General features: G+C 28.0%; 2 protein-coding genes across 3 annotated transcripts in view; both read left to right on the top strand.

Annotated features, from left to right (window-relative positions):
* LOC100209291 (RNA polymerase-associated protein CTR9 homolog) overlaps window positions 1-2,871 on the top strand; it is a 66,200-nt gene extending 63,329 nt beyond the window's left edge. Inside the window, exons 27-29 of the mRNA XM_065790854.1 lie at window positions 2,215-2,361; window positions 2,501-2,659; window positions 2,761-2,871. Of these exons, the coding sequence (XP_065646926.1) occupies window positions 2,215-2,361; window positions 2,501-2,659; window positions 2,761-2,779 (325 nt within the window). The 3' untranslated portion in view covers window positions 2,780-2,871. The remainder of the gene's footprint in view (window positions 1-2,214; window positions 2,362-2,500; window positions 2,660-2,760) is intronic.
* Window positions 2,872-3,263: 392 nt separating this feature from the next.
* Window positions 3,264-13,878, top strand: part of LOC100205772 (SCY1-like protein 2) — a 29,676-nt gene continuing 19,061 nt past the window's right edge. For both annotated transcript variants that reach the window (XM_065790855.1, XM_065790856.1), the window contains exons 1-6: window positions 3,264-3,588; window positions 3,705-3,862; window positions 6,581-6,680; window positions 6,763-6,807; window positions 7,410-7,541; window positions 7,619-7,846. In XM_065790855.1, coding sequence (XP_065646927.1) covers window positions 3,424-3,588; window positions 3,705-3,862; window positions 6,581-6,680; window positions 6,763-6,807; window positions 7,410-7,541; window positions 7,619-7,846 — 828 coding nt within the window. In that variant the 5' untranslated portion in view covers window positions 3,264-3,423. The remainder of the gene's footprint in view (window positions 3,589-3,704; window positions 3,863-6,580; window positions 6,681-6,762; window positions 6,808-7,409; window positions 7,542-7,618; window positions 7,847-13,878) is intronic.

Raw genomic sequence — 13,878 nt, forward strand, 5'->3', positions numbered from 1 at the left:
AACCTAGTATTGGGAGACTCTTCCTAAAAGTAAGCAACCAAAATGCAAGAGCTATGACACAGTGTTAGGGGGAACAAAAGATGAGTTAACTTTCACTAAATTGAAGTTTTTTTGTTACATTGCTAGTTTTTTGCAGAAAATCTTACTGAGATATCAAACCAATGCTCCAATGATTCCCTTTCTTTTTTAAAATTTGTTCTCAACTGTTAAAACTTTAATGGGTTTAGTTATAAAACAAGATGTCTTTAGCAGCATCGTCAATAGCAGGCAAATTCAAAAATTTGATTTCACTAAAAAGGAAAACTTTCTGCCATTAAAATTAATGACAATTATTTGCTGCAGAATGTGACATTATCGAATTGAGGAGAAACGATTCGTTATCTCAGGATGTCATCAACAGATTCATGAAAGATATCCGTCTCATTATCATTGGAATCCTGGAAAAAATATTCGAGAGAAGTTTGGATCGATTTTCTATTCTTAAAACAACTGGTTGCATCAGTCTAGTGTCAATTCTTTCTAAATAAAAAGCTGATCTTCTTCATCTGATGAAATCTGTACTACATCTAATTTTTTCACATATTACTTCAAATGAATGTGATCAAGCTTTCATACAATTTTCAAAGTTGTTAGAGGAAAGTTCATCTACTCTTTTACCCACATTTAAAAATTTTCACGCTGTAAATCCTTTAGACAACTTTTATTTTAAAACCATTAAAGTTGGTGTAGATTACAAGGTTTTGTCAAAATTTTTGATATTTATTTTTGTCATAGGCGAGCATCAATTGAGAGAGGTTTCAGTATTAACAGTAATATGCTCAGTGAAAACATGAAAGAAAATTCACTTATATCTTGTCCCACTATCAAAGATTTTATGGTGTCAAACAAATTGAAGGGTCACGAAATAAAAATAAACAATGAAATGATAAAGGCTGTTTGGAGTGCCTCATTACAATATAAAAACTATTTGGAGGAAAAAAGAACACTTCAAGCAAAAGAAAAAGAAAACAGCATGATAATGCTTTTAGATCAAGAAATATTGGGGCTTAAGAAAAAGCAAAAAGTATTGAACAAAGTATGTAAAACATACAATAAGGAATTTTTTCATTCACCAAGGAAGCTGGCAAACAGCAGGATATGTCTCAAATGAAACTTCTTCTTACAAAAGGCAAGGATTGTAAGCGAAAAAGCAAGGAACACGAAAAAGAAATTAAGATGCTTGAAGAGGCTTTAGTTGTATTGCACAAGAAAAGTCAATATCAAATAATTGTATTTTTCTAACATAAAATTGTTTGATCTTTATTTCAAACATTTCAGTATTTAACAATATTACTTTTTTAGTTTATTCACTTAGTTTTTGTTAGTCTTTTTTAATTAATAATTATAACTTGTTTGTATTTACTCTTGAATTTTTAATACATTGCTCGTTATTAAAAACATTTCCAATCTTAATTGTTACTTTTTTTTTAAATCTCATTATCTTGTACCCTAGATAAGTCTGACAGATTTTCAATGCCCGTTGAACATATCCATTTTAAATATACCCTGGTTAAGCCCTTGGTGGGAGGGCCATATGATATGATAGGTCACAAAATCCTGAAGTCAAATATTTTCAAAAATTCAGACATAACGAGAGCTTAGCCAAATTCGGGCATTCTCTTAGTTAATTCTCTAAAACAATTGGGGCATTTTCCTATATTGTACAAAGGGGTATATATATATATATATAAATATATATATATATATATATATATATATATATATATATATATATATATATATATATATATACACCCCTTCAGAGTTCAAGTTAACAAGATTTTACTGTAGTTTTTATATTTTTTTCAAAGAATAATTTAATGTGTTGATTGAAGTATTTGATTATTTATTTTAATTTTCAAACAAATTGATTGGTTCATTACTCATTATTTATTAGATTATAGTTAAAAATGCTCTGGGGTTAATTGTGAAGTTTTAATGCTAAATTTGGGTGTTTGAATACTGGAAGTATGAGAGGGAAATAAGCAAAGTTTAGGGGGAAAAATGAGGGAGAAAAAAGCAAAGTTTTAGCAAAAAAAATTAGGCAATTTTGTTCTTAAATAATGGTGGCAACCCTGAATAAGTGTACTATAATAAGTTTAAAATGTTATAAAATGAATCTTTGTTTTGAATCCTAACAAAGTATATAATAAAAAACATGAATCTTGAAAATAGACAACCTAAAGAACCAAAACAAAAAAAACAAAAGGAACCGAAACTGTCAGCAAAACAGCAAACAAGGGTTAAATCAAAAGCAACAGTTTCATCTTCTGACTCAAGCTCTGATGAGGAAGCACCCAGCAGTCAAAGTGAAGTGCCAAAGTAAGTGATTAAAAACTTAATCAGTATTAGAATAATAATTTTTTTTAATTTTGTAAAGATTTTTGAAATTTAAAAAAAATTTAAAATTAAAAGAATAATAACTATAAGTTATGTTTTTATTAAAAAATAATTTGTTAAGAAAAAAAACTGCAGTTATGTCTCCAGAATCTGATGGTGGTGAAGATGGTGAAAATGATGATGAAATAAAAATTGACCTTTATAGCCCACATGAATCTGATGATAGTAATCATGAAAATGAACCACAAACAATGAAAAGAAAAACAAGGATCATTAGTTCGTGAGTCATCAATCAATAAAGTTTCTTACTTAAAGTTTTTAGTTTTTATTTCAATTTCTTTTTTTATTCTGTAACAATTTTGAGAATGTTTTATATTTTAGATCGGAATCAGAATCATGATCGAAATGATTTTAACAAAAGATTTATTTTTATTAACCTGTATGTATTTATGAAAAATTTTAAATATTCAGAACATTTTTATAAATGTTTAACTATTGTTTATTAATTTATATTTGACCAAGATGAGATTATATAAGTAAGTGAAATCATATGAACTATACAAAAGTGAAAGAATATATAATATAAGTAAGCAAAATTATGAGTTATACACAAAGAAAGATAAGACTTTATAAGTAAGCGAGGTCATATGAGACATACAAAAAAGAAGATAATATAAGACATACAAAAGGAAAACTTTCCATTTGTATGTCTATTTTAATAATACCAAATCTCGAATGTAATGACCTCTAACCATAGTAAATATATATTATTGTTTCAGTTGTACTGATCTCTAATATTTGTAAATAAATTATTATTTAAAATGCGCTGACCTCTAATTTTATTATTAAAAATTATTATTTCAAATGAACTGACCTCTAAACTTAGTAACCATAGTAAATAACTATAATATTTATAGTATAAAAATAAGAATTTTAAACAAACATGGATAAAATGTATTAAAATGTGATTAAAAAGTTGAAATGGTTGATTAGAATTGTTTAAAAACATTAAAAGAAACTTTTTCATAAGTTGGTTATAAGAAAATGGCAGCATTTTTGCAGCAGTCTTCTACAATGTTGGGTAATCTCAAAAAAGCTTTGCTTGGAAATCCAGTTACAAGAGATTTTAATGTTGGTGATCAAGTTGCAAGTTTTGGACCTAGTCTTCTTTGGAAAGTATTTGATGGTAAAAAGAAATCAACAGGACAGGTCTGTTTTATCTGTACGGAAAAAAAAATCTTATATAATTTAAACCTCAAACTGAATTTTTAATACTCTTAGTTTGAATGAAAAATTTGTGTCATTGCTTCTTTTATTGATTTTAGGAAGTTTCTATATTCATTTTTGAAAAAAGCTCACTTGATAAATATGACAAGAATGAGCGTGACAATATTATTGAAAAAATGAAGCATGGACCACAGCAACTTACAAAGCTGCGCCATCCGCGCATTCTCACCATTCAGCATCCACTTGAAGATTCAAGGTATATTTTAAGTTTCTCTCTATAATAATTACACTGTGTCACAAACATTATTTTTGTTTTGTTCTTGGATTATATGTGTGTTAACCTAACTGATTTTGCTGAAAACAAGTAGGAAATATTTGTTGTTCCACAAAAGCTTTCTTTGACCAGTACAATAGTCTGATAACTTATGTGTTTTTGAAAACTTGTTTACTATTAAATACTGAGCATTCTTTTAAAACATTTCCAAAACTCTGAACTGCCTGTTCATTCTTCTCCTAAAAGGATTAGTCATCTTCAGGAGAAAGCAACAAGACTGACAGCAAGGATTATATTGGAGATGCAACTGATTGTCTATTCAGATGGCTCTCTCTATGCATCTCAAAAGGGACTAGTGTTAAGATACTGCTGAATGCCTTGAAGTATGACAACTACAGATGGTAGGTCATTGGAGGCTTCAAAATGATGTCATTTCTCATGATCCTTTAAGACAGTTTCACAAAATTTCCTTGTTTCGTTTGCCTCCAGGACGCAATGGACCAAGTTTTCTGCAGACGAGAAAAGTATGAAGTGTGAGCCGCTGATAGAATCCAGAAATTGCTGATGCCAAACACTGTTTGTTATTGATGTGCATATCAGTGCTTATGATGATGTGCAAAGCAGAACTTAAGATAAAGAAATTTGCCTAGCATGTTTTTTTGTGCTTGTAAAATCTAAATGCATTGTCGATGAATGTGATTATGAATGATTGACATAATGTCCTTGAAAGTAATTTCTTGACACATTTTTTAAATATATTTAAGAAATGTTGATTAAAATAAATTAATAATAATGATGTGATTTTACATTTTTAAACTATAAATTTAGTGAATTTGAAGCAATTGTTAATTTAAATTTGCCTGATATATCTATTACTCAAACATGGTTTTTTTTTTATTGGGTATACTACTTTTAAAACTGATCGCAAGGACAAGAGGGAGTAGGAGTTGTTTAGAATCAATTATTATAATTACAGATTGATATCCTTCATGATATCAATCATATCGATTCTGAACACTCCAACTTGACTTACTAAGAATTTGTTTTGTTACTTTCAAAAACAATTACTTAGTGTTTATAAAATTAGTGCAACCGGCAAGTTTTTTATTTACTTGTTTATTATACTTGAAGGTGATCTTAAATTGAGAGAAAATAAGCATATTTTATCGTTTTAAAAATCATCCATTTTTGATACAAGGAATTATTTTTCAAAAAAAATTTTGAAATGTTATAATTTTTTAGTTAGTGTTGGGGCTAGTGGTTGAAGGTGGATACTAGTGGTTGAAGATGGACACTAGTGGTTGAAGATGGACACTAGCGGTTGAAGATGGACACTAGTGGTTGAAGACGGAATCCAGTGATTGAAGATGGATACTAGTGGTTGACACTAGTGGTTAAAGATGGGTACTACAGGGCTTGTGATGAAGAAAATCGTCAAGCGTGTTATATCGCGCTCGTAAAATTAGAATATGTTTTCATCTAGCGTGATTATGTGCGCTCGAGATAACGTCGGCGAGCGCGATCATGAAAATTGCTGAAGGCAATGCTCATAAAAAGCTTTTTATTTTATTTTTTCATCTTTTTTTATTTGTTACATAATTCTTTTGTCAAAAAATGTTTGAATTAGTATCACACTCATAAAACTACTTCAACGAAGTAGATTTTTATATTTCCAAACTTCTTGTATATTGTCAGATTTTATTTTTAACTATTTATGTTATAAAAAAATAATATCAAACAAAAACGCAACTTCTTATTGATTTAGTATTGAAGTATAATTTAGTGACTTAGTTTTGCTGCGTTGTTTTGATATAAGTATTTTAAAAAGCTACGCTGTAAACTTAATTAACGGTTAATGGTTTTTATATTTCTTGATATTTTCTATTCAAATTAAATATTTTTTTCTAAAATTTTTTTTTTAAATTACGTTTTTTTATCTTAAAAAAATAACACAAGAATAATTTGAAATAATAATAAATAAGAATAATAAATTTCCATTTAATAAATATTGACATCATTACTTTGTTTCCTTTTTGAATGTCCTTGATTGCGAACATTCTAAACAACAGAATCGTTTTAAATTTGAGCTAAAATAAATAATAGTTAATAAAAAACCTATACTATGAACAAAAACTAATTTTAAAAATTACTCTATTATTAATATTTATTTTTATTATAAACGATGTGTGGAATATTACAAACAATAAATCAAATAAATCTTACTTGATATTTTAACAAGATTAAAAATACTCTGCAGTTTCAATTTTCTTATAACGGTTTTCTTGTATTCACAATGTGTTTTCACGTGCACATTCCATTATTGAAATTAGTGACTATTAACGACTTCAAATTGCTCATTCATTACGTTAGTGAAAAAGAAAACGTTGTGCTTTTTCTATTTTATATCAATGCTTTGATAACAGAATATCTTTAATAAAAAATCTTTTTTAAATATTTTATGAAAATAAAAAAATAATCCCGAACTATTGGACGAGCGTTATTTTATACGCTCGTTATAAGCTGAACGAGCGTTGTTTATCGCGCCTAGAGCGTTTAAAAATACCGTTTACGGGCGTGTTTTACAAGCGGAGCGCGATCGCGCTTGCTTCGTCACAAGCCCTGGTACTAGTGGTTGGTGATTAAGTACCATTAAACCGGTATAATTTTTTGTTATAAATATAAATTTCATAAATTTTTTAGAGATTCAATTGCTTTTGCTACTGAACCAGTCTTCTGTTGTTTATCAAATGTTCTAGGAAAGTTTGATAATCTTCCCAGCCCTTTGCCAAAAGGTCTTAAAGTAAGGTTAAGTTTTTTTATAATATTAATGGATATGAAAAATATAAAATTTTTATTTATGATAATTTGTGTTTGTTTTATAGGATTTTGAGTTATATTCTGTTGAAAAAGTTTATGGACTATTGCAGGTAATCATTTTTTATGAATTATAAGTACATATTTTTACAAATATGTTTATAATAAATATAAATATTATACTCGATCTTTTGTGAAACAAGTTTGGATTGATCGATTAATTGTTGTTTCTATTTTAGAAGGCATCAAAAGATTTTTAATGTAAATTTTTTAATGCTTTAAGTCTAAAAATACTTAAAATGGAAGATTATTGTATGCCATTTTCAATGCAGATTACCCTAACTTGCCTTACATGAACTGAGTATGTATGTGTGTACACACACACTAACACACACACACACACACTATGAGCATATTAAATGTATCAATTAAAAATCAAATATTAGTCACATTTGTTGCTGGTTTGTGAAATAATGACTCAAAAGATATTATTGACTTTTTATTTTCTAATAACTCGTTACTTAGGTTTTGCCTTTCTTTTTGAGAGTTGCATTTAAACAACAAACCGTTCTGCCACTGGTTTGGTTTAAGCAACTTTCATCATTTTTTCAACCAGATGTTGCACCATCTTTTACTTGGTGCTACTTACTAAATAGCAGCAAATACCATATATTTTTTATAGTTTTTTAATATTTTTTTTATTCTCTTAAATTAGATAGCTGAAGGATTAGCATTTGTTCATAATGATGCAAATATTATTGAAGGAAATTTAACATGTGACAATATTATTATAACAAAAGGAGGGCAATGGAAACTTGCTGGATTTCACTTTTCACTTCCAAAAAGGGTATGTTTTAGAAACATTTAATTAACAGTTGTTGTTTTTTTAGTAATACTTTACGGATTTTTTGTTTATTGATCCAGACTCAACTGACTAATGAATATACCACTTGTGTTCCAATAATTGCTCGCCCAGATCTCAACTACTTGGCACCTGAATTTTTATTGCGTCAACCTAATGATGAATTTCTTGATTTGAGTGCAACTGACATGTTTTCATTTGGGTGCTTAATCAGTGCTTTATATAACAATTTAAAAACACCTTTTGATACAGGAGATAATATTGCAATGTATAAAAAATGTCTGGAGCAGGTACATTTTAAATCAGGTATATTTTATACTAGATGTGAGTAAATTTCTAATACAATAACACACACAAAAAAGAAATATTTAATTTTCTTTTAAAAATCAGTGTTAAAAAGATACATCTCATTTTGAATTCAAATTGGGTTGTGCTATGTTAATTAATATTTTGTTATAAAACTAGTTTTTATACTTGACAACAGGAATGTAAGCAATTCCTGACAACATAGGAATGTAAGCCAAGAGCAGCCTGTTTAACCTTAAATATTCATTAAAAGTTGCCATATTTGTAACATAATATATCTGTAATTATATTTAAGTTAATATAAATGTTGCTTGTAGTAGTCACTGCCAACTAGCATCACTGAATAACCTTGTTGCTTTGGTGTAAGCCACCTATTAGTGTTTATTATTGTTAAAAAAAACTACTGTTTGTTATTGATGTGCATAGCAGAGTTTATGATAAAGAAATTTGCCTAGCATGTTTTTTTGTGCTTGTAAAATCCAGATGTATTGTTGATGAGTGTGATAATGAATTATTGGCATAATTTCTTTGAGAGTAATTTTTAGCGCTGTAGGTTGGTAATGATCATGCTTTTAAAATGTCTTTGGTCTATCTAGCAATTTATTGTTAGATACTACTTTCCACCCTTTTGAAAAAAATGCTTTTTTAAATGGTTAGAGTTTGATCATATTTTATATAGTTTTAGTCCAACAATTTGTTTCTTTGTTATATTCTTAGTTTTTATCAAATAAATTTAATTTACTACTAAAAGCTTTTTAAAAATGAATTTAAAAATTAATAGTGTTTAACCAGGTCTCAAAAAATAGGTACACTTAAAATAGCACATGACAATTGGGCTTTTGTACTGTTTATTTTGTAGTAAGTGTACAACATCTTTTCAATAAAAATATATTAAAGCAGTAAATTAACACTACACACAAGTATATTAGTTTTATTTCAATATTTTTGTAACATAATTAGTTATACATGCTTTTGTTTTTAATCATTAATTTACTTATACATACTTGAATAAATCCAAAACTTGTTTTTTTAAATTTAAATTACATACAATGTTAATTATATAAACAAGTAAATGTGTGTGTTTTTTTTTTAATTGTGATATTATATTGTTATTATAATTAACAAGAAAGAACAAATAGGTTTTAATCCTATTTATAATTATTGTTTGTCTTTTTTTTTGAGCTAACGTCTATGCTAAAGCTAAAGAGCTAAAGCAAGATAATGGTAAAGGTGTATTAGTAGTGACAGTAGTAAAATGTCAAAGACTTCTAAATATCAGAAAATAAAAAAAATACTTTTTGAAATACATAGAATAAATAATCCACTGACAAGGCTTGTTTAAAGCTTACATGTATTGACAATGGAATTGCAGAAGTTTATCTTTATTTTTTTTTTTTTTTTTAAATTTTGATTCACCTCCCCAAGGCCATGAAGGCAATTACAATCGAGGAGTTGTATTTTAGTTGTGGTTACAACCCTCTCTCAACTCTATAACTCTAAAACATGAGTCTTGACGAATAAGGACGCTGTGCAGAGAAACAAGTTAAGCGTGGTACTACCAGGGATGTGGTGGGGATCGAACTCAGAACTTTTCTCTTTTGCTAATCTAATTTCTGTGCAAGAAGTTTCCAAATCTTGCAAATAAGGCAAGAAAATTCACTGAAAGACTGGTTGGTATGGTGAGGTATGTGAAAGATAGTCAACCATGTATGGGTAGTGCTTGTATGTAGGAGGTTTCTAACATAAAACTGTTAATTTTAAGTGTACACTTAATGCAATTGAATGTGTTTTGAAGAAACATAAGATGTAATTTAATAAAACACTTAATGAGGTATAAAACAATAAATACTAATTTTGATGAGGCTAATGTTATTTCTGTAAAAAAAAAGACATCAGAGCACTAATGGAAAAAGAAAAGAACCTTCAAGGCCAAGAGGGACACTACAATCAAGGAGGCTACTTTATTGTAGGGTTGCAACCCTCTCTTAATTTCCAAACAGGAACCTTGATGAACAAAGCCCCTTTGTGGAGAAACAATGAGTGTGGTACTACTAGAGATGTTGTGGGGATTGAACTCAGAATTTCTTGCTTATGAAGCATAATTTATCAATGCATTGTTCATAAACTTGAGTCATCTATTCTTTATAGCATAAAGTTAAACAATTGCTTTTTAAAAATGCAGGAAGTAATAAGGAATGTTTTTATCATGTGCAACTGAAAAAAATGTAAAAAACTTTCCTTCTTTCTCTTCACATGCATCAGGAAAATATATCAGGAAGATAGTTGAAATATTAGTTTATAGGTCTTAAGTTTACTCTTTTAGCATTTGGTTTTTGAAAAGACAGTAATAAAAAAATAAATAGTGCAAATATTTCATGAGCAATTTAAAAATGTAATATCCTGTCCTAAATTTTTTCCTTTATTGCTGATAAAACTACTGATCTGTCTAATATTTATTAAATGAAAAACTACTGATGTTTCTAAGGTTTGTTAAATGAAAAACTACCAATGTTTCTAATTAGTTAAATGGTCATGTAGTGTTAGTGCTGCTGTTGAGCGATTTGGAGATTTTATAACTTAAAAAATTTTAAATCTATCAAATTGTATTTAAAAGATATAAACTTTGTCTAAGAAGATAAAGAGAAACTTCTTAAGTTTCTCTTTATCTTCTTAGACAAAGTCTGATCCAAAGCAAAAGGTAAAAAAGTGCTAAAAAACCTTTGATCAAATGTTGAAGAAAAATTTCTGACATAATTTTTGAAAATTTAGGAAATTATTTCATTCCTTAGAAAAAATAATATTAAGTGCACAGTTGGAAATAATGTATAAAAGATTTTAAGACTATTTCTGCAAAATGTTTTTCAAGTTTATTAATGAATAAAACCTGGAGTACATTTCCTCTGCAACATTTCTTTTTTTAATGATTTTAACTACCAATAAAATTAGTGGCTTTCTATAAACTATGTGAAAGCTATTAATGCTTGAATAGTAAAATGTTTTTTTTTCAACATACATAGTGCTAGTATAAACCAAGTTAGCTATAGCGTGTGCAACTTTGTTTCACTATTTGATTTGTTTGTTTACAATTATGCTTAGGTCATGCTTTGAGATTTTTGGTTTTTGCCAAGTTCATTGTGATCAAGTTAATGTGCAAGCCTAGTAGTTAGTAGGTCAAAAAAAAAATTTAATTCAGTTGTCAGTTTCTCACTTGTCTTTGTTAAAACCTCAGGTGTATGCCCATTTGCCTAGACAGTCAATGTTCTCATGAGAAAGTTGATAGTCAGTGTCTTTGATAATTACTATTAGCTTTGTGTTGTTGTCGATTAGTTTACAGAAGTGACAAATTAAGCCAGGCATGTGACAGACACAAGTATTATGTAGAAGGTTTTTATAGTTTTATAATATGCAAGTTTTTATGACTTTTAAGACACAAATAGACCTTTTCACAGTTGCAAAATGCATCTTGGGTAATCAAGGCAAACAAAAAACAAAGTTCGTTTTTTTTAAATCAAAGCTGAAGACCTACTTTCTATTTTTTTTATTATCTAGCGTTTAGATTTATGATTTGATGTTTTATATTGTGAATTTTTTTATTATTATAGATAAATAAAATATAATTATAAAATGCCAAACTACCATTGCTATGTTGCTGGTTGTAATAATGGTTCCAGGTATCTGGATAGGTTAATCAAAAGAAGTTAAGTAACAGACCTAAAATTTCATTATTTGCCTAAAGACTCTGAAAAAAGACATCAGTGGGTAAATCAAGTTGGAAAAAGTTTATTAAATTTTACAGTTTCTTATAATAAAGTGGTTTGCTCTAATCATTTTGAGTTTGGAAAACCTACTTTTGCTTCACCTATTCCAACTTTGTATTTGAATATTCGTAATGCATATAAGGAATCTCCTACAAAAAGAAGAAAACTTAAAAAATTGGATCTTATTGTGGAATCAGATTCAACAGTTTCTCTACAAATTTAGCTATAGAAAGTGAAAGTTGTGATAAATCTATTTAGTGTGATGAACCAATACGAGAATCAATGATTTTTGCTAATTTAACTTAAGATTCTGATGTTCAGTTCTTTACTGGCCTAGCAAATTCAAATATCTTTGAAATGTTATTTTCTTATTTGCAGAGGAAAGGAATTGTAATGCACTACTGGAAGGGTAAGAAAAATTCAACTAAAGACTTATCTTCACCAAAATATTTAAAAACAATATCATTAAAATCTCTAACAGTGCAGCAAGAATTTCTTCTTGTAATGATGCGTTTACACTTAGCTCTTTTGACTGAAGATCTTACTCATCGTTTTATGGTTTCTACTTCTGTAGTCAGTTCAGTATTTATAACATGGATAAAACTGTTTTCTCCTGAGTTAAAAAGGATTATACATTTTCCAAACAGAAATATTATAAAAAGAAATTAACCAACCATGTTCAGAAAGTACTATCCAAAATGTTCTATAATTATTGATTGTTCTGAACTCTTTATCGAAACACCGTTTAGTTTATAGATAGCTGCAGCTTGTTGGTCAAAATATAAACACCATTATACTGTAAAATATTTAGTTGGAATAATGCCCAATGGTGCAGTTTCTTTTTTTTCTTATGTTATCGTGGCAGAGCTAGTGATGTTCTCATAGTTAAAGATTGTGGAATTTAGAAATACTTACAACTTGGTGATCAAGTTATTGCAGATAAAGGTTTCAAAATTAAAGATCTTCTAGGATTTTACCAGTGTAACATAGCTATTTCCCTATCAAAACACACAATTTTTCAGATTTTTTTGTTTTTTTGTTTTTTTTTGTTTTGTTATTCACCTCCTCAAGGCCGAGAAGGCCACTACAGACGAGGAGGTTACTTAATAGTGGTTATAACCCTCTCTCAACTCTATAACTCCGAAACACGAACCTTGACGAACAAGGCCGCTGCGCGGAGAAACAAGTTGAGCGCGGTACTACCAGGGACGTGGTGGGGATCGAACTCGGAACCTCTCGCTTATGAAGCAAGCGCTTTACCACTACACCACTACCGCATATAACATGTAATGATATACAGGAAACCTCAAAAATTGCAAATGTTAGAATTTATGTTGAGCAATATTAAAAAATGAAATGCCAGTCACATTGTTGCCCTTATGTGATAATATTATTACAGTATGTGCCATATTAACAAACTTTATGCCCCACTTTGCATTGATGAAAACAAAGTATAAGTTGTTTTAAATAATTAAAAGCAAAAACATCTTTTTTGTTAAATATAAATTTTTGCAGAAGTATATGTATATGTAAACATATATATATATGTGTGTGTGTGTGTGTGTTTGTGTGTGTGTGTGTATGTGTATATATATATAAATACACACACATATATATAATATATACCTGTATATGTGTGTATGTATATATATATGTATATATATATATGTATATATATATATATATATATATATATATATGTATATATATATATATATATATATATATATATATATATATATATATATATATGTATATGTATACACACATACATACATACATACATACATACATACATATATGCTTTTTTAATTTTGTTTTTTCACTTAACATTATATATACATATATAAATATATATATATATATAAATATATAAATATATCTAGTATAGTCTTTTTTTTTTTTTTTTTTTTTTAAACTACTTTGTTTAATTTTTTTATTGGTATGTTGCATACAAAAATTTTGATTTTATCTTTGGTTTTTTTTATATACACTGTTTAAACTAAATATGGAGTGCCTTATTGGTTAATAAACTTTTTAAATCTTTTAAGTCAATAGTTTGTTACTGAAAATCTCATAAAAAGATTATTTCTTATATAATGTTTAAATGATACATATTTTATCTGCATAACTATATAAATATCTATAAATCAGTATTTAAGTACTTTTTAGTTATTGGCAAAGTATGTGAATAAATCTATTATTTAATATTGTCTTTTTATTGATTCCACAGCATTCCCAATGAAACCAGAGACCGC

This window comes from Hydra vulgaris, chromosome 02 (assembly GCF_038396675.1).
Source record: "Hydra vulgaris chromosome 02, alternate assembly HydraT2T_AEP".
Classification (NCBI taxonomy): domain Eukaryota; kingdom Metazoa; phylum Cnidaria; class Hydrozoa; order Anthoathecata; family Hydridae; genus Hydra; species Hydra vulgaris.